Source organism: Scleropages formosus, chromosome 21 (genome assembly GCF_900964775.1).
Source record: "Scleropages formosus chromosome 21, fSclFor1.1, whole genome shotgun sequence".
Classification (NCBI taxonomy): Eukaryota; Metazoa; Chordata; class Actinopteri; order Osteoglossiformes; family Osteoglossidae; genus Scleropages; species Scleropages formosus.
In genome coordinates, this window is record NC_041826.1 from 5,926,374 (window position 1) to 5,948,154 (window position 21,781).

Below are 21,781 nucleotides of genomic sequence, written 5' to 3' on the forward strand. Positions count from 1 at the left end.
AGCACTGTACTGTTTGTCCCCTCTGTGTTGTCTCTACTGGAGTAAGGGGAGCTTGTTTAGGTTTGGAAGGTTTATATGCAAGAAGACAGTGTGGGCAGGTTGACAGCCATACGGTGAAGATAAAGTGATATATAGTACCTGAAAGTTTGACAGACCTTAGCTTGCAAGAGTGTAATAAACATTAGTCTCTGAGATGACCCCTGGGGCCCATGCTTTGAGCCATGCAGGAGCAAACATGCTTCTCTCTGAAGAAACCTGAGCTGGAGAAAAATAAAGGCCCTAGAGGCCCCTCTGAACCCGGTACCAATGGACCTCAGAGATACGTGATCACCTTTGACATTGTCCATCCGCTTTCGTCCTCACTCAGCCTACAGTCCTTATTTGGACATGCACTTTCTCCTAGGCTTCTGCAAGGACTCTAAGTATTTTGACTCTGAAGGAACAATGGCTTAGCACTGGGCACAATCTGGGCTACAGCTATGTTTTGAGACCACAAGCCTGTCACCAAATGATTCCCTGTCCTCCATCACAAGCAAAAAACTGGAGGAAGCCAAAGAATTACATGTTTTTAGAATTATGTTGATCAATAGTTGAATTAGTGAACTTTTCACTATTTTGTTTTTAATATTGAGATCTCCTATGTGGATTTCTTTCTGCATCTACTTTCAGTGTGGTCCTGATCGATGTGCCCCATACATGTAACAGGTTCGTCAGGTAACTTGCTCAGAGACCGTACAGTATGCCGGCACTGGAATTAACTATTTTAGCCTGTGTGCTTGATTTGCAGGATTCATATCTGCAACAGATGAATTTGAGCGGCTAGTACTTTTCCATCACTCTGTCCGCTGCTCTTAGCTGGCCTTCGCCCAGGAGATCCATCCCTGATTAACATTGTTGCTCCAAGGGATTTTGCATGTAAGCCACTCAGAGTTGTTTAGGGTTTAAAGCACATTGCTGGAGTTCACGGGTCGCGAGGCACAGTAAAAACTTAGAATCCCCCTTGATCCCCTGGTGTGAGAGTTGCTTTGCTGGGTCTCTCTCTGGTAAGACATCCCTTGTGTCCGGGAGGGCGAGCATAGGACATCGACAGGAGCGGGAGAAGAAAAACACCCCTGGAATGATTATTGACTGCAGGTGTGGGAGCTGTCATCACCGTCGACCCAGAGACAGGCGGGGTCAGTTGATGGAATCCCGCCCTGAGACAGGCCAGGTTCACCGGGAGGGATGGAGAGGCTGAGCAGGTTGGAACAAAGAGTGCAGAGTTGGGAAAGCAGGCGAGACAGGGTGCGAATGAGGGGGCCCCTGCACCAGGGGTAGAGGTGTTTGTGACAAGGTGGAGGATCAAGGCACAGAGAGAAGGCGAAGTGTGAGTCTTTGGATGACAGACTGAGAGGGTGACCTTAAGCACCTTTTGCAGAGCTCTTGGTTCTGGGCTTAGAAACCTAGCCTCTGTTTTTTATCAGTTTAATGTATAGGTCATATCAGTCAAAACTGTACTCAGGAGCTGATGTTCATTTTTATCAACAATTTGACATGCCTGCTTAAAAATTTCAAAATTTACTATAGACAGCAATGCAGTTATGTGTTGACTTCATGTTTCAGATTTTTTAATTGCATCAAGCACTGTATTATTTCTTAAGAAATTCTTCAAAATATTTGCACCTTGTGTTGCCGGGTTAGGCTCCGGTTTGCCGCAGCCCCGCTTGGGAAAAGCAGTTTCAGACAATGTGTGTGTGTATGTGTGTGTGTGTATTTTAATATATTTCCAATGCTCTCCAGTTCCCTGGTTCAACAGAAATAAATTTAGGGTTACTTCCTAAATTGCCTATGTAGAACAGCCCATCTTGCTTGATATTTTCCATGTTCACCGTGTACACATCCGCAGTCATAATCCAATTGCACCATAGTTTTCTATCCCAATAAGATCATGTTTTCATTAGTCATGCTGTATATAGTCACCGTGGCAACAGTCTTCCAGTACACATCCTGTTAACATCTGCTGTATGGAGGAAACAGGAGGGCATAGTGGTTGAGACAAAGCAGAGCGATGCCAGTGTAATAGCTGATGTTTCCAAATCTAATATCACTGATGATGGAGAAATACACACACGCACTGTCTGAAACAGCTTATCCCGAGCAGGGTCATGGCAAACCAGATCCTAACCCGGCAACACAGCGTGCAGGGCTGGAGGGGGAGGGGACGCACCCAGGACGGGACACCAGTCCGTCGCAAGGCACCCCAAGCAGGACTCGAACCCCAGACCCACCAGAGAGCAGGCACAGGCCAAAGCCACCGTGCTGTCGGACACAGTAATAGTGCATTCAGATGGTCAGTGTCAAGCAAAAAAGCAGTGGTCAGACAGCAAGAAAGCTTTCCATTGAAAGTCTTTGCATGTTTATCACATGAAGGGATGTAAATACAAAACAGATGGAAGAATACCAGACTCTTAGGATCTCCTTTGCAAGGACAATTAGTCCGAGTGCTGCTGGAGATTAAGGATTAGACCAGGGTCAATGTTACCGATGACCTGACTCCCCCAAATTTGTGCTAACACCACAATGTGACCAGTGTCCTCAATCCACCTGTGTAAAAGTTATGATCTCACCAGTAACCTTCCATGGACAATTCTTTTACTTTCCCTAACCTGCTACAGTTTGAAATAATCAGTAAATTGAATGGACTTTTTTTTTGACATATGCTGTGAGTCTTGGTGCAGAAATCCATTGCTGAAAATTTGGGAATCATTGAACATTATAACGTGTCAAAGCAGTGATGGAGGGCAACAAACAGACCCTGGCCTTTGGAGTGTGTGCCAGTGCTGTGTATTTGTTTCAATTAGCACCATAGCAGTCTCCAGATTTTCAGGAAGCAGTCCTTCTCAATGCGCTTATTAGAGACAGCTTGCTATTACCATGTCCTAGCCTGTTATTTACTTCTGGGTTCTTTGCTTGGAGTTGTGGTAGTTTTGAAGCAGCAGTCTGAGATTTTGATCCTATTATTCCCGATTTCCATGAAAAATGGCATTTAATAAATTAAGAATTGACCATCATTTTAACATCACTGACTGTCCAATCCCCCTCCAGCTGCGGCACAGACATTCAAGGCTACAACGGTCTGTGGACAAAGTGGTTGCCAGGAATTTTAATGTCACTTTGGCAGTATTATCTGTAATTTAATTGAATTTATTACATTGTACTACACATGCTTGGCTCTCTTTATGACCATCCAGCGCTGATATCATGTCATGTTCAGCAGTACCTCAGATCAATGTTATAGGTGACATATGGCCATTACAGAACTGTGAAGAAATGGAGATGGGGTGCATTGCCAAGGGAGCTGTATATCTATATGTTTCTGCAACATTGTAATATCTGTGATGATCTACTGCTGAGCTTTTCTTCATCTCACAGTTCCTCAGCTTACATGAGCCCTTCTGAATGGAACGTGCAACTGGGGGATGGGGGGGGGGGGGGGCATTAAAGTATTCTGGAGCAAAGAGCAATCCTGACCATGTCATTTCCCTGTTTTACAGGTTTCTGCATCCTGTGTTCCTTCAGCAAACTATGAGCTGGTAAGTCTTAACAGTGTTTAAGTTACTCTTGTCATGTCATGAGTTGATAGTACAGTACATAACCAAGTGTTTGCAGATCTGTTTCTGAATTGAAGTATTTATCGTGTGACGTTGTGCATTGCCTCACTATCTGCGCTCATTGGATTTGTTCCTTAAATGATACTCTAAATTAATCAAAGGATGCTGGGAAATGTAGTTCCTATAGGGGAACTCATGCAGTGTCCGAAGAGGAGCTGTACTGTATCGAGAGTGGACCCTGTGTATTTACATATATGGTTTTCACAGAAAGGCTCACAGAAGAATCTTGCCTGGGAAACTCAACATGTTCAGTCACACCGCACCAAGAATTCCCAGTAGAAAACAAAGCTAGCCATCTGCTTTGCCTTATTTAGATCTCTTCATAGATGTACCGAGCGACAGTAAAAGTTTCTTTGGGCAGTTTGTGTTGGAAATTCGATTTACATCTTTTGATAGGGAGTATAATAGTTAAGCCTTTACCTCTATATATCCTTTACATATTCAAGGCTTTTACCACAGTTTATCATGCCTTGCAAACATGGCTTACATTGTTAAAGTGAATTTCCATATCTGCTCTGACTTGCCTTCTCCATTCACCCGATCCAGTTCCGAACCTAGTGTGGAGCATTTACTGGAAGCATTGCATCAAATGACTTTACATTTCTCAACAAGCTCTTTTTTCCAGGATTTTGTTGGGCGGTTTTGAGAGGGAGGATAAGTGTTGGCTTAGTATCTCCAAGTGGGGAGCTTGCCTGTGAAATTTACTCCCAGGTACATCCTTCCCTGCTGCAGGGGAGTCGTGTAAAGAGGCTGTAATCGCTGAGGTTACCAGTCATTGCACCCACTTAGACACTGATGAACTCAGCGGTAAAACACGTGGCCCTATTCCTTTATGATCTGTGAATCACAAAATTGCTTAAAAACGAGAACGTTCCCAGGAGTTAGTACAGCCTCAGAGCCAATGAAAGCTTGCGACGGTTGAAATGAATACACATGAATACACATCTGAAGTACAAATGTGGTTAGAATACCAGTGAGCGTGAGTTCAGAGGAAGGTCTCAGGTGGGCTCACTCACACACAACACTTACATACCTTCACAAAGCAACATCCTGACGCCTATCATGTATCACTTCTATTCTTGCTCCACAACGCACAGGGATCAATACCATCAACTCTTTCTTTCAACTATAACTTCAGAGTCAGCGAAAGAAATGAATCATGTTTAACTATTTGTGAAAGACCAAAAACAAAAGACACATTTTTTGGACATGCGTTCAGTTATATTCACAGGTGTGTTGCTGGTTTATCTTCTTTGTTAAATATGCCCATAGTTAAATATTGGTAATCGTTGGATGCATGGAAGCTCCTCCCAGGTCAGAATTTTACTAAATTCTCCAGCTCTTGAGATATAGGTGCAGAATCTGATTTATGGAGTTTGGAGCGGCTCAGAACTCAGGGAATGTGCACGGTAAATCACACTTGTAAATCACTGGGCATTGAATTAAAGCAGCAGGGGATGGAGTGTGTGTCTACAGTTGCAGGTGTGTGCATTTTTGTAAGTGTGGGGGAGGGGGGGCCAGTAAAATTTAATTATTTGCAACAGATATTTTTGGCCAGGGTATTACCTCAGAAACAGTTCTTCTGTGAATCTAACCATTGCAAGCTTGCTCATTTTTAATGAAAACCATGCTTAATTTTTATGACTCTTCTGATTGTGTGCGTTGGGGTTCACAACAACTTCCTTTTGTTCGTGTTGGTCTCTGGTGGTATGTTTTTGGGGGGGAAAAAAAATCAATCAGTGAAGCCTTTCATCATGCAGCTGGGTACAACTCTGGATGAGAGAAAGTGAGCAAACATACACCTCTCACAAGGGCTCCATTATAGACCAGCCGTGCCCTAAGCTCTGTTTATCCCACGGCGATCTCTCCTTTTCTCTAAACCTCTATGGCATATGCGTGGTCTTTCATTCCCGTGTTTACCCAGCAGGCCGTTTTTGGGCCGAGAGGCCCTCTCTCATTACAGGCTTACTGTTCCGACCAATGTGGTCTTACTTTTGAACTTTGCATGCCGGATGCCAGGTGACATGTTTTCCAACCAAGCCTGGGAGATGCATTGGTTGTTGGGGCTGTGCCAGATTGCTGCCCAGGTGGTGGTGCTCTCTGGGGGGGTGTGGGAAGTGTCTGTAGGGAACATGGCTATTCCACAGAGGATCTCTCTGCCTCTGATCCTCATGCTTTCCACACTTTCTTTGCCCTTCTGTCCCTGGTTTATCTACCCCAGTGCACAGATCCCCAGCATCACTCCAAGGAGGAACGTGAAATGGAACCAAGCCAAATGCCTCCCCGTGTAACCGCTCTCACTGCAGTATCAAGATGGGCAAAGTTGCTCCAATTTGGAAACTGTTTAAAGCTTCACATACTTGACCAGTTTACTTATTACATTCTGTATACAACTCATGGCCAAGCGTTCCATTACGGTGTGTGATTTCTATCTCGCAGGCGTGTGCGTGTATATGGACGGCGTTGTAACGGTTCTTCAAACTGACCATGTGAGCTGTTGAACCTCAACAAGAAGTGGTTTGTCATAGAAGCAATTTCTGTAATAGGCCATTTCCATAACATATTATCTGGTCTGACATGAGCTTCTGCTCAAACTGAGAGTACATGGGAAAGGACAGCTCTCCTGGGATCCATGGTATTCCTGAAGAACAAATGTTTATTCAGTTTTTTTTTTTTTTTTCCTTGTCCTTGAAATGTCCTAGAAGCAGGAATTAGTGGAAAAGTTAAGCTAAGTTACATAAAGTTACATTTTTCATTAGCTCGTTTTGCAATTTCAGTAAAATTGCACCTCTGTGGTACGACTGGACGCTACCCAGCTTATTTTTTCAGTCGCTCAGGTGGTGTTTTAGCCATCGAAAGATGTTAACAATGACAGAAAACATATAACCATATGTGGAAGATGCCCCGTTTGCACCATCTCCAGGTCAGCACGGAAGTGAAGATGCTCATAATTAATCTGCATCCATTAATTTCCATGTGTTTGCCAGCATCCCCATGAGAATGGCGCTCTGCTACAATATGTGCTTCTTATGTGACATACAGTGGGAAGGCCTCTTCCAAAGGGTCACCACTCTCCCATGTGACATCCGGTGAGATCTCTGTGAGAACCACCGCGGAATCAAAGGTCACTGTAGATGCTCTTCCTAGCAGAGGCGGTTCACACACAGCAGCCCCTCTCTCCTGGGGAATCAAACCTCCAGACCCAACCCCAAAGTTACTGTAACATAAACACTGGCCCAGAGGAATGAAATGCGCACATAGCAGTGTTTACAATTTGTGCTGTTTGGCTTTAACGGCATGCCAGCTGCCTGACTTTAAAACGTCTGTCACATCTATCTAATATGTGCATTGTTCGCTCACGCTGTCATGTTTGCCGGTGGTGTTTGGGGAGAACTTAGCAGATGGTCCAGACAGCCAGCACTGCTGGTTTATAACATCCCTGGAATCTGCAGCACGTTTAAGAAAGAGTCTTGTTTCCAGACTTCGTCTGACCATCGCTCAGCCTCTAACAAATGACCCTGAGACTGGCTGTGAAGTGGCCCAGGAGCTGTGTTGAATAGCTTTCCCTTGTTTGGTCCTGAACCTGGAACTCTCAGGCAGTAAGCCTGGGTGTTTGCTGCCAACATCACTCCTTGCTATAGCCACTGTTCTTCTCCATCACACCAACCCAATGTCTGCAAACTTGCAGGAACAGAACACTCAGAACAGTGAATCATTCTTTCAGATAACCTAGAGAGACAGTCCTTCTTTGGATTCATAATTACAAAATTAATTATGATGTATGCTTCGGGTCTTGGCATCCCTCCATGGATTTATACACTCAGACTAGTGGGAGTGAAAGCCATCTGGCAATGGTTTGAGTGGTGTTTTCTAGGTGTAATGCTGTGTATCTCCTAAAGGAGGCAGTGCGGTACAGGTGCAGGACGCGTCTCCCACCCGGAGCTGTGCTTTGCACAGAATCCCTTTTTTAGCTCTGTTCTCTACAAAGCCCAAATAAAAACAAAGGTCCCAGTAGGACTGAAGAAAAAAAAAAGCACTCAAAGTAAGGCAAATGGATTTCTTAAATTATTCATAAAGGAAAACATTCTCACGACAATAAAATTGTCTTTTTTTTTTTTTCAGCCTGTTTTACGTGAAGAGAAACGGCTTTATCCAGCGTGATAAATGACGCGTTCCTCTTTCACGTCGTGCCGTTGATTTTTTGAATAATAAAGATTTTAGTAGAAAGACAGGGCGCATACTCCATATGTGCAGCTGAAGAGACAACAATGACTAATATTTCAGACAATGGACCTGGCTGCTCTTCACTGTACTTTATCACAATGTTCTTGGGCAGCGGGGTACTGGTAGCTCAGACCATCCAGCTTGTGGCCCCCAGTCCAACTCATTCCTGACTGCAAGTGGGTTGGACTTTTTTGGTAACAGTCAGTTCCCTCCACTGATTTACTTCACCATCAATCCCAGGCTGTCTCTGGAGAGGCCCTGTTTGGTACTTGGGAGAAAAATGCTGGACGGGAATCAGAAGGAACTCTGATCAACTTAGTTAAGATGTAAACATTTTTGTTCTGGCTCTGCAGTACAGTTGCTCCCATGGTTGTTAAAATGGGTCCCGTCGCCAGCTATTTTTAGCTGCCTTTTTGGGCGAGTTTCTGCCAGCACCGCTTCTGTCATCCTCCCTCAAAGACAACCCTCCTTTTGCAGACTCCAGCAAAGGCTCCTGCAGCCCTGCAGGTGGTGCTCTATGGTCATGTGACTTGGTCGGGGAGAAGGGTTGCCCCTAGTGCCTCATGATGCCATCCACACTCTTTGGCCATATGCCTTTTGGCCCATGCTCTGCCACAGCTTTTTTCCAGCCTAAAGTCACCACACCCACTGCGGGGGTGAGTTGAGATCATTTATGGCCTCCCTGCTTGCCGAGGGGCCTCCGCAGGGCCGTGAAAGAGCCCCTCAGTGAGAAACCAGCAGGCCAGCTGGGATGAACCTACACTTCCAGGCACATCGGTGGTGCCCTGTCATCCCCATTGTGTATCTGGTAGATGGCAGTGGGCAATTCAGGAGAACATGAGGGCTGCCAGAGAGCTACTTACTGTGGCGATCAGAGAGGAGGGACTGATGGACTGGGGTTGGCCAGCGGAAACCGCAAATTGGTTTGAGATCAGCCAAAGTCCCCCACACCCCAGCTGGTATCAGCATGCTACTCTGGCTTCAAACCCAACTCCTTGCAGTGGCCTTTCACTACATCCAGATGCAGGTACTGTAATTAATCAGTGTTAATACAGCACAGCTCTGGGGGAAAAGGTTTCTGCTCCTGTTTTGTAGTTTAACGATCATAATGCTTACAGTACTTCTACTAGTGCTAATTCTAGCGGTAGTGCATCAGTCAGCTGGCAGTGCAACGATAACATGATCGCCGCTGCAACGTAGATGCTGTTGCTGTTTTGACTGTTATTACAGAGCTGTTTTGATCCATTTATTCTCATTTTCTCCCACCACCGCTCATTCCGCCAAAGAGCTTTTTTTAGTTAAAGTCATTTGCAGGGATGCGGTGACGTACTGCAATAGCTATGACAGTTCACTTGAGGCTGCCAATCATGGGCCGGATGCAGTGCTCCTCGGTGGTCAGGCTGAAACCGCAATTTGGGGCTGCCGCTGCTCTGTGGTGTAATTTCCTACAAGCTGTATTGTGCTTCACAAAATTCAGAGAGACCTGCTATTGCTGTTCTTTTATTGTTACTGTTGTTGTATGGGCAGATTGTTGGGTGGCACAGTGAGTAGTGCTGTTGTCTCGCAGCACCTAGATGTTACAAGAAGACACGGGTTCGATCCCTGCGCTGCCTGCATGTTTTCTCTGTGTATGTGTGGGTTTCCCATGGGTTTCCTCCCACAATATAAAGACGTGTATTTCAAGTGAACCGGTGACTCTAGTTTGTCCAGTGTGTGTCGCTCTGGTCTACAGATGAGTCCCTGATTGTAAGTACTGTAGTGTAGCGAATCTGCCATTGTAAGTAACCTTGGATGAGAAGGTGCTGGCTAAATACTGCATGATATTCATTTTAAGCTGCTTTGGAGCTCCTGGAAGTACAGGTACTTACATGATGCTACCTTTGTGATGACCTTACTGCCAGAATACTTTGTATTGTGATCCTGCAAATCCTCAGATGGTCCCATCCACTGAATATGAATGCTTTCTTTTCCCTTATGTTTCCTTCAACTTGATCATATTATCCTACCCAACACCTAATTATCAATTTTCTCTCCCTTGAGAAAAGCCCATTACTGTTAGCAGAGAAGTGTTACTGGGTTTTGGCTCTGGTTCTGGGTCAAACAGCACCAAGTCAAGGATGTGCTGTGTTTGACGGTCCCTTCCTTTGACACAACACAAACACACTGAGGTTCTCCAGATCAGCCCTGGCACGTGACGTCATGGAATCCCTGAAGGCGGACCCCTCATAAATAAATGCCTTGAAAAAAAAGAAAAACAGACTTTTGAATGCTGGGGAGGGTGGGACTTTGGAGTGCTGGGTCCAAGTGCTCCTTTGCTGTATATGGTGCTCTGGAGTTCACTTTCTGACTAACAAAGGAAGAATGTCTGCTGTCTCACCTCAGCTAAATATTTATACTGTTTATTGGTGCTTCTGTAGTACCCAGGGTCAAAAACCCTGTGGGAACCATGTTTGGCTCTCTGACTGCTCCCTGTCTTTTCTCATCTGCCTTTGAATCTAACACTAAATTTGATATTAGCGTGACATGTTTCACATGCACTCAGGTATGAATTTTAAATCTTAAATGCCTAATTACTTAATTTTGAATTGTTTTGCTACCGTATGTCTACTGCTAGATTTACATACTGTATATTATCCGCGTAGTCCATATTATACAGTTTATATGCTTGGTAAATAAGTTGATTGATTGATTGATTCATTCATTCATTCATTCATTTGATGTACTGATTGGTTGTTATTATGAACTGAATAAATATCACATCCCGGTGGTGAGTGATCAGATTTTCTAAACAGGCAATGCCTCTGTTGCATTCATTTGGATGGCAATGTAGTGACTGGGTTTGGTGGATTTCTGGTGTCAGAACATATCAACAATCTCATTCAGCAGCAAGGAAAACTACCTACCCTGTCCCACTTTTACTGCAATATGATGGTATATCAGTGTCTAATCTCTCCCTGTTTGCTCTCTCCTTTTTCTCAGCCTCCCAGTAATGACCTCCCCTTGAAGCATGTAGAGACCCCGGTAAGCTGAACACGCTTCTTTCCTCTTATTTAACTTTAATTAAACTACGGAAGGTGGGCTTAAGTCAGCCAAGGTCTGTTGGCTCATTACAACATTTTTGTCTCTTGGGACTTGTCTGATGCCTGCACTTGAGGTGCACTCTTCCTGCAGTGAGTATTTGCTGTTCAGTGTGATAAGATGTGTGTAAAGAGTGGGGCTGGTTTGACTGGCACACTGAGGGTTCTGAGCTGCTGCCTTTGAGGCAGCCTTGCAAGCTTGGGGGGCATTGCAGATGGCCAAATATAATATATTACCAGTAAAGGCTAAATGGGGGGGGAAAAAAAAATAAAAAATCTTGTGTGTTTTATGTGTGTCTGGAAATTCCTTTTTTTTTTTTTTTTTTTTTTTTCCCTCTCTTTATTTGCTTGACATCCGTATCCAGCTTATGTATAACACATTTTCAAGTCTGGGCTGTTGACTTGGCAACATTCATACTTTTAAATATCGTCCAGAGAGTTTAGAGCTTGAGATTGTGACCACAGCCTGTGCTGAACTCCCTCCCCCCCGGAATACATTCAACAGTTCGACACACATTTATACCATGACTTTTGTTACCACTTCTGCTGGCAGCACGATGAACTAATAGCCCAGCCTTGATGTACATGCTATTGAACTCAGAATATATCCAGTAAAAGCAGCCTTAGAGTGCGATGTTGAGCCTCTCCAGCACTGAGGCTATGACAGTGCCCCGTGTGGCTGCTCCCTGTTATCGCTGCTCCGTTCCAACGGCGGACAAGATCTCGTTCTCGTTCACAGCTGTGTATGACTAAGTGCAAAGGCTTTGCATTCCTCCAAACATTTCAGAGTCAATTTCCTGGATTTCCAGATGGGTATACATCACCAAATTGGGTGCCTTTTCAGACGGCGAGACACGTACGCTTGAGAAAACACCACACACAGCGAAGCCTGGTGACTATCAAGGTCGCTTTTGTGTACAGAATTTATAACAGCCCTTCGCACACTTGTGGATAGTGAATTATAGATCACAGTACTATTCATACATTTGTTTTTCTCAGCCACACACAAAGGGCTGGGAGTGTCACGTGAACTATTGCGTAGGACACCGGTTCACCATCAAAACACGCCAGAGGAGACGTCAGTGCTCCCCAGCACGCCTGCGCAGACATGCATGAGCACATGTGTAGAATTCTGATCCGTTCTTTACGCTCTCTTAGAATCTTGGCTGCATCATGCATGTGGGTTGCAACACCCAGCCTGTAATGCGATACTTCCTTTCCCAGACCAAATAAAGAGCAGCAAGGATGTGTCTCATGCCTGGTGCTCTGATGAAGCCTATGGCAAGGGTACTTCTTCAGGGCGCTTCTAGCATGATGCAGCACCTCGTGTAGACGTGACTACAGGGAACATGCCTCTCTGTCATCTCACATGGTAACCCTGCCATGCTTGTGTATATAGACAAGAAGAGGAGAAAAAAATACAGCTAATGAAAATGACAACATTACAGCGAGGTATGATTTCAGCCAAAAACAGAAAAGATGAGCAAGTCCATGATGAAAAAAGGAGACCATAGTGTTGACCGCAGGCCTTTGTCTACACAGCTGAGCTTTAATTGTGGTCAGCTATTGGACTGGAACTGAAGCTCTTGGAATTTTAACGTTTTTAATCAAATGCCACTGGCTGAACTGTCATCATTAGTTTAATTTTAAGCATCTAAACACAGAATATCTGTGCTTTATGTACTACATTTACTTGCAGTTTTGGAACCAATTTCTTTGAAGGCTTTCCTATAATACATGTAGTTTATTGTTAGCAGGTCATTTCTCCGTCTAAATACTAGTTTTTGCCTTCGTTGTCTATTATTATGTTCAAAGGTAAACATGCATGGCAACTTTTTACTGTAATATTGTGAAAGTTTTACAGTAGAATGCTCAAATTTTGACCATCTGGGGACATCCCAGGGATTTTTCAGACACACCTGAAGGCCTGAACATGCTTTCGTTTCAGTTTTCTTTATGTTTTGGGTGGAGCCGAGTTAATCATTCAGTTGTTCTGTATTGGGCGTCCCATTTCTTGCAGTTTCTCATGAAATTCACAAATGTTTAAAGTAGCTATGAAAAGGTATTTAACCTTGTGTAAAAAAAAAAAGAAAAAAAAAAACCTTGCTTCCTGGCACTCCATTTTGCGCAGACTGAACATGTGGTTTGTAATGGCAACATACATTGGAGTTTCTCTCAAAGTGATGTCAAAAGTGGGTCAAAGACCATGCTCTCTTGTGCTGAACAGATAATCACATTTTATGCTCGATGGCCAACTATGAGCAGGCCAGTTACGACGCGTGATCTCTACGTGGCTATTGAGGCATTTCACCCGAGAGTCAAGACTCACTGGAGGCATTCTGCAGGGTCTCTGGCCTTTTATTAATCCACCAGAACTTTTTAATGAGGCTTGAAACAGTCTACGAGAGCTGGGGTCCCCTGCGGCTGTGACCGTTGGGGGCTTCGGTTCTCCCCGGGAGGCCCTATAATGTGGAACAGATTGGACGAGAGGCCACCAGGGCTGGCTGGAAGGCAGGGGGTTAAAGAACAGTGAAGATGCAATGAGGATCCCCAGCAGTCAGATGATGAGCATATGACCGAGACGCTGACCACAGGGCGGGGCGCAAGCCTGCACATGGACTCTAATATGGACCAAACACAGCCTGAGAAAGAGGGTGGAGGGACGGGCAGAGGATGAGAGAATGAGTGGGAGGGGCCAGGGAAAAGATAGTGGGAGCCAAGGAGGAGAGGTGCCGGCACTGGGGGGCAGGGAAAAGAGGGGTCGAGGGAGAGAGAGGGAGCGTAGAGAAGTTGAGTCAGAAGGGAAGAAACAGACCCAAGTGGGAGAGAAAGGGAACAGCGAGAAAGAGAGCACGCTGAGCAGTGACGCCAAGCATGTGGCATCCCGTAAACAGTTCTAGCCCAAAATAGTTCTTTTTTCGGGAGGAGAAAAGATCCACTAAGGCTGCGTAGGGAGAGTGGAGCGGCACAGGGTGAGGATGAACCCCAGCAGCTCCTTGCGAAGGCGTTTCTCCTCCCTGCGGATGGCCTGGAGGTGGAGCACGGGCTACCTGTTCAAGGTAGGCACCAAGGGCCGCCCTCGTACCCAGGAGATGTTGCCTCGGCTCTGAAATCAGATAATCCGACTCCAGGAGCTTAGTGGCGGGGCTCCCTGGTCTTGGACTCCGTCTTTGCCTTGCATGATGAACTCTCAGAGGCCGCTTGCAGGCTGTGTTTACAGCTGGTTTTGATAATAGTGGCCAGTGTTGTCCCCACCCCCTGGATACTTCTCAGGGTTTGTAATTGTAGGCTGATTAAGGAAATGGTTAAGGTATGAAGCTGGCCACAATGGTGATGAGCTGGGGGGTAGGAGGTTTGGGAGAGGAGGGATTTGGATTTTGAAACCTGCATGGTCCACTGCTGCTGTACTTAGAGATTCCTTTCTATAAGCCTTAATCATATTTTACTTTAGTCTGTAACAAATATAGATGTGTCTTTTCCCAGCATATAAAGGGAAGTTGTTTTCGTTCTCAGGGCATCATTTTGTGTTATGGGAATTATGGTTTTCAAAAATGAGTACTGTTAAGGTACAGAAAAAACAATGTGCTCTAAAGCTAGCACAATAACAGCAGTGTTTATGTGTGTAAACAGTGACTTAATGACATGCTAGGGCCACATGGATTTGACATGGTGGGATTCATAACTGCACGGAAGCGTCACATCCCACGTGAAGTTTGAAGCCGAGTGGGGTTGAAAAAAGGGTAATCGCGACAGTTCCTTCCACCACTTGAAAATTACAGCCTAATTGTAACCGACACAATTTACCACGCGCAAATTTAAGATGAATTCTGACGTCATGTTTTAAACCGCTTCTGAGAAAACAATGTTCCGCATTGCTTTTGTTGAACAAAACAGGACAAATAGGTGTAAAAGTGTGGAATAGCGATTTCTATATTTGCTGTCTTTGTGCCTGAGAAAGGGGTCAACTTCTAGGAATAAAACCACATTCCATTGATATGCTGAGAAACTGGGGGACAAGGATGAAGCTGGAATGAAGTTTAAAAGTAATTTGAAAAGAGTGGAACTGTGTGTATGTTTGTAAGTATGTTTGCTCTTTTAAGATTTTTTTATTGCTTTTCTTTTTGTGTCTGTGTGTTCTTCAGCAAATGAGCACACATTTGATTCCTTTCTCGACCATCTTGAAATGTTTCATGTAAAATACAAAGGTTTTCGTACTTGACTATAGTCTGTCTAGGTCATTTTGGTACATGTGCTGTGAAGATATGGCCTTGGAGAGGCCAAATTTGCATTGAAACAAATTATCTTTCTGGACGTCAATGAGGGATGGTGGACGAAAACGTTCTGTGGCCTTGCTGTGGTACCTAATGGTATTATTGTCGCGCGGAACACAGGGAGTCGAGATGGCTGAACCCAAGTGCAGCATTGTTCGTTAGACGTTGAGGGAAGAGGCAAGGTCTCAAAACCAGGGACAGGCGAAGGGTCGGTCGATCGGCAAAGAGGACAGGAACGAGGATCTGTGGACGTGGTCGGAAAACGAAGCAAGGAGTCAAAAAAAAAACGGAGGTCATGAACAGAGCAAGAGTGTAGTAACACGAGGAAGGGCAGTTGTCCCAAACGAGATTCCGCAACGGTACGGGAGGTGAAGAGGGTCTTTATAGGGTGAGCGATTACTCATGAGCTAGTGCGGAGTCAGGTGTTGTTGCTTGTGTTGTGGGCGTGGACGTGACAATTACTGGTGGGCATTGAAGGTTTTATTTTTTCTTTCCACACCCCTCGGCAGCCCAGTGTCCTCTGTGTTCCTTTTCCCCAATTGCATTCCTTCTCTATAGACCACTCTCCCCAAAAGTTAAGCTGATGGAGCTGCAGTCTGATAAGCACTTGTCTCCTCAGCAGTGGATGTTTCCCAACACCATTCACCTCACTGGGCTCTTGGTCTCAAAAACTTGACCGGAATGGTAATTTCTCTTTGTATAAATTCAGTTTTGCATCTTGTGACTTAATCACTCTTTGATGCCCTTTTACTGGAGAATCCTGCCTTCACAGTAAGGGCAAGCAACAGTGATGGTAGGCCTATCAAAGGGTAGATAGTCAGCCAAAGAGACGTCCAGGAGACTACATAGAGATGTCCCCCATGGTGTCGTTTAGTCTTCCAGCCACATCTGTTTTTGGGCAGGCTATGTTTACCTATGTGTCTGCAGCCCTGGGTGAATCAGTATAGGCCAGAAGAGCGTGGGGATGTTGAAGGACTCCACCCTCTTGCTGGGAAACTTATGAATCACAATGGCTATATGGGGCCTAAGGGGGTGCGGTGGCGCAGTGGGTTGGACCGCAGTCCTGCTGTCCGGTGGGTCTGGGGTTCGAGTCCCGCTTGGGGTACCTTGCGACGGACTGGCGTCCCGTCCTGGGTGTGTCCCCTTCCCCCTCAGGCCTTACGCCCTGTGTTGCCGGGTAGGCTCCGGTTCCCCGTGACCCCGTCCGGGACAAGCGGTTCTGAAAATGTGTGTGTGTGTGTGTATATGGGGCCTGCTCCATAGCTTCTGTGCTAGAACCAGTCCAGCACTGTTTGTTTTGTACTCTCTAATTTTTTATGCCTCCTTCACCCAACCATGTGATTTTTTTTTTTTTTTTTCCTTTTTTGGAGACATGTCTTAAATTGTTTTTACTTTCTGAATTCTTGTTCTTCTGTGTGCTTGTCAGTATAAATAAAGTGCATGACATGAATGGCAACAACCATTCTGTTGAAAACTATGGAAAGGCTAAGAAATTTTGAATATATAAGCTAAAATACACATTACTGATGACAACTAATTTTTTTTTTTTTTTTTTTTTTTTTTTTTAAATTTCCAAGAATTGTATTTTAAATATAATCTTGCTTTTGCTTTCTGTTTCTGCATTGAAGGCATTTGATTGTAGGTCTAATTGTTAACATTTTTCCTAACTGTGAAATCTTTGATTTCAGGGCTCAACAAAATCCTCCAAAATTATGGAGTCCCGACGAAGACCATCACGGTAAAAACACTAAACCATTTAAACCTTTCTTCTGCTGCAAAGCATTCTAGGTTCATATGAAAATCTATTCTATGGGGGTTTGCTCAAAGTGGGAGATTGCAAAAAACACACACATTCTAAAGATGCATCGTAGGTACCATGAGGCATGTATAAATACTTCAGTTACTTTCAAACTGACATTCAACTGTCTTTATCAACAGACTTCTTAAAACTTGATGTGATGTCTGTTTACTCTGGTTTGTTCATTCCAGTCCAAATCCCTCACAAATGCGTGATTAAAGGTTTCCAATTCCAGGAAATTAACTTGTACAATTTTCACTGCTCCTTTTGGCATGAGGTACAAAGAGTTAAAAAAAAAAAAAAAAAAAAAAAACTCTAGTAAATGTCCCAAATCTTTTCCTGTGCAGAATCTTTGTATTCCTTATGCCAAACAACATCTCACACCATGAACAGGTCTCGGTATTTCAATAGCATCATGCAAATGACATTGACTGCACTGAAGGGTCAAAAAGTGAAGAGCTTCCTTTTAAATACCCTGCCATGGTGAATGAATTACTCAGAAGTGCAGCTTGTTACTATGGTACAGAAACATCTTTTGTACTAGGAAAGGCACAGGAATAAAAGTTCTTAAATCCCTAAGACATGATTGGAAATATTTGTGCTATGTGCTCTAAAAACAAACTTTTTAAACATTTACATTACACTCAGTTTCCTAGTAAAGTGTTTATAAAGTAAATTGTAGAATGCAATATTATGCACAGTAGCTGAGCAAAGATTTTCAGTGTTCATCAGAAACACTGATAAGACTGCACATCCCTATGGGGATATCATTGACCACAGGATTTCGTAAAAGAGCAAATTTGCACTTTAACCGTAGGGAATTGCAGGGTAAGCTGTTTCTGAAATATTAAAGTGCTAGTTGGAAAAGTTTTACTAGCTTTAATGTTCTTGTTTATATGTAATAATACCAAATTTCTTGATGTTAATTAAGAAATTCTAGCATTGAAATTGTGTCTTTGCACCTGATGACTTACATGCTTCATATTCATTTTAGTTGTGATTCAGGTTTAATTACCACTCATGGTTTCCCTTTGCTGACACTGTAGAAAAGTTTTGCTTCTTAGATCATGGCTGGTGTTATTAATCACAAACACAGCACCATAACATTCTTTAAAGACACTGAAGAAGCGAGTTGATTTAGTGAACATAGAAAGTGGTGCAGTTTCATTGTTACCCATGGAATACATTCTCAGACCTACCATTGTCTAGACACAAGTCATTTGTCGTCCTTTGCATCACTGCAGTTCATATAGTTTGTGCTTTCATGTGCAGATGTTGGGTAATATGTACCAAGATCAGATGGGCCAAAGACTTTAGATTTTTGAGTCAGTGCATTTGTTGGCAGTGATTCTCTGTCCATTTATGGGCCTCCCTGAAGCATGGTTTTAGGTGCATACTAATGATTCATATTTATATTAATTTCTCAGTCTGTTTTTAATTATTCGGATCTGGGAATCTGAAAATGATGCCTTTGTCATAGGTTTTGTTGTGGTGACATGAGGATGCTTGGCACAATTTTCCATTTTATCTGCCATGCTTATTGACCAGAATCAAAAACTTTGCCAAAAATGTACATTCCCACATCTAATGAATTAAGACACATGAAGCCACATCAAATGCATCAGTATGTAATATGGAGATTGCAGCAAGTGTTACTAAGGAAGGCCATAGTACAGGCATTGCACAACGGCATCTGGTTTGAAGCCATTCAAAAAGTTGATGGGATATAGAACCTCATCATGAAGGGCTATGGATTCTGAACAGAGGCCAGACCACATGTGGAGGAGCTATGGAATCACATACTTGTAATATGACTGAGAGTGGAGTTAACCTTTAATGTATATATATATCCATAGGACCAGGAAGCTTTACTCAAGAATTCCATACTCATGTGTATATGTGAACTTAAATATATACCTTTTGCTACCAATTCCTGATGAGTGACTCTCTTGCAGGAGCTTGAGTCTCATCCAGGCCATGGAGGAGAACTATGACGTGGACCTGGTCTACATTACCGAACGCATCATCTCGGTGACCTTCCCCAGCAGTGCTGAGGAGCAGAGCTACAGCGCTAACCTGAAGGAGGTGGCCACAATGCTGAGGTCCAAGCATGGAGAACACTACCTGGTGAGTTAACACCCTAGTCACGCTCATCAGTAGACACTTAATTTGAATCCCACTTGTTTTCCACACATTTTTTTGTCATTTTTTAAACAGTAGTAGGGCATATTTCACTCATATGAGTGTATTGCACTTTCAGCTCTTCAACCTCAGTGAGAAAAGATATGACATTAGCAAGCTGAACCCAAAAGTAAGTATTTTTTTTCCACTTGCAAATTAACCCAATAGCCTTTCCAGCAGTGTCCCCTCACTATAGTGCTTATCCAACCGATGTCCTCTGCAGGTGCTGGACTTTGGCTGGCCTGACCACCATGCTCCGGCCCTGGATAAGATCTGCAGCATCTGCAAGGCCATGGACACCTGGCTGAATGCGGACCCACACAACGTAGTGGTGCTGCACAACAAGGTGAGAGGCCTTGCTGTCAGATCTTTATATGGAGCGTGTGCTGGATTTCTCTGTTAGCTGCTGGCATTTTGAGATCATTTACTGCTACGCAGTTTCATTGCCGGAATAGTCGGTCTGAATCAGCTATGCTGAGTGTCTGTCGACAGCAGGGGGAGTTCTCTAGCCACCTTCCCTTTACATGGTGTCCAGCCCAGGGGTCTCCCATCAGCAAAGTGAATGATGAGAAACTTCAGTCCTTGTTAGCTAAGCCCATGTTATTTCTTTTAGCTGGAAAAGGTGACCATCTCACTCTTTCCTATTGTGTGAGTCAGTGCCAAACTGAAGATGCCTTGGGTGTGTTCTGTACTGTGTGCTGGTTAGGAGCTGTGGAGATCTAAAAAAGGCCCTACAAGAGCTTAACCACTTAAAACACATGTTTCGGATGGCTGTGGTCTCCCCAGCCTGTCCCTCTTACTGCTGTCCTATATTGATACTTTGGGATGTCTTCTCAGAAAAAATTCAATCCGTCTATCCTCCTCCCACTCCAGCTTGTTTTCGTCCAGTCTCATGTTAGTGAACATTCAGCACTTTGTTAAAATGTGTTAAAGGCCCCGATCATGTGCTGATAAAATACCAGCAAAAGTAGGTAATGCTGACAAAAACACCAGCTGATAGCAAATGTGTCGCTCTGGAACATCCTTCAGGTGATAGATGGTTTCACCATATTGCGTAATGTCATCAGCTTGAACGTCAGCGACCACGAGCAGCTGAAACCCCGTGTCTGCAAACACCACCAGCCCATCATGCATCTTAGTGACCTCGGGGGTAAAATCAGACTCGGTACAAATAAAACAGCCTGTATAGTATATTCAGAAAAGAGAAGTAAACAAAGCGTTGCCATAACAACCAGTGCTGTTTTTCCCCTCACTGGAAACATGAGCTGCTGATGAAGATACAGAACTGAGTGCTCATTTAGATTGTTGTAGAGTTACAGTAGAGAGTCTTATTATATTTTAATCCTGCTCTGCTCTCTGTTTAAACATGATAATTTCCAGAGTTTTGTTCAGGGGCGTAATAGCATCCTCTGTTTACAGTATCTTAAAACAACATATATCACGAGAAGAGGTGATAGAATCACGTGTGAATTGGCATTAGGTTTAATGACATGGAGAAACCTATTCTTGGGGGCAGTATTTTCTCTCAACTCCTGACATTTAAGTTATTTAATCTGCATGATTGCATTGTTATCAACTTTAAATAAATCCCATTTGGTCCAGTGACTTGGAACCATGCCATGACTATCCCCATGGCTAGGGTTTATGCAGAGGCCATTCCTAAGTGATTACTGTCCCTTTGCCTCTATGCATCTGTGCAGGGGAACCGTGGGAGGACCGGTGTGGTGGTAGCAGCCTACATGCACTACAGCAACATATCAGCCAGGTAAAATGACTATACTCTATAATCACATGTCTGCATCCAAATATCTCCTTCTGTTGATGTGATGCACCCATTATATTTTTCTCTGAGAGATACATCACTTCGCAGAACAGCATCTGCTAAATGAATCAATGTAAATGTAAGGCAGGGACCTTGACCGAGACACCGCAGCCCATTCGACTGCGCTGCTCCTTCACTTAGCGACTGTCAGTGACGTGTCAGTGGGGATTCCGATTCCTATTCCGAGAAGGACACTGAGAGATGGACAGGGACAAATAAATGACACTGGAAATCAGAGAAGTGAATATTTTATTTTAAAAGTGAATTCTGGTCAGCATATGTCTGGCCAGTAGCAAAATAACACATGCTTAGTGTGTCCAGCCAGTCACTGTTAAAAGATTTGATATTGACTGGACCGTGAAAAGCCTCTGACGGAAAAGCTGTTACATATCAAGACTCTAAATCCTGTTTGAATAATTCTCCCAAGTCTTTATGTCATAATTAAGTACTTCCTTTTTTAAAAAAAAATATTTTATTGATAGAAAATAACAAGGCAATTGAAACCACAAGAGTCAATATTCCTTGACATAGTATAACCATGGCCTCATACTATTCCTGTGACTTTATTTAAAAGTATATATACATTTAATATGCTATCATTATTCATATTAATAATTACAAATTATATCAGGGTTTTTACATTTACGTACAGTCAAATAACACTACTACTACTACTAATAGTAATAATACTAGTACCGTTAATAGTAATAGTACTGTTATTATTAATTACATTAAGTCATTTAGCTGGTGCCAATCCC

The 21,781-nt window shown here is 43.7% G+C and overlaps 1 protein-coding gene across 8 annotated transcripts in view; it reads left to right on the forward strand.

Annotated features, from left to right (window-relative positions):
• The window catches only part of LOC108924275 (tensin-like), a 144,671-nt gene that overhangs the window by 74,317 nt on the left and 48,573 nt on the right, over positions 1-21,781 (forward strand). For 7 of the 8 annotated variants that reach the window (XM_018735530.2, XM_018735526.2, XM_018735528.2 and 4 more), the window contains 7 exons: positions 3,534-3,572; positions 10,854-10,895; positions 16,911-16,960; positions 18,976-19,147; positions 19,281-19,331; positions 19,425-19,547; positions 20,902-20,966. In XM_018735530.2, the coding sequence (XP_018591046.1) occupies positions 3,534-3,572; positions 10,854-10,895; positions 16,911-16,960; positions 18,976-19,147; positions 19,281-19,331; positions 19,425-19,547; positions 20,902-20,966 (542 nt within the window). Of the gene's footprint in view, positions 1-3,533; positions 3,573-10,853; positions 10,896-13,674; positions 14,011-16,910; positions 16,961-18,975; positions 19,148-19,280; positions 19,332-19,424; positions 19,548-20,901; positions 20,967-21,781 lie in introns of those variants that run through there. The other variant, XM_018735531.2, reaches the window with a different exon arrangement.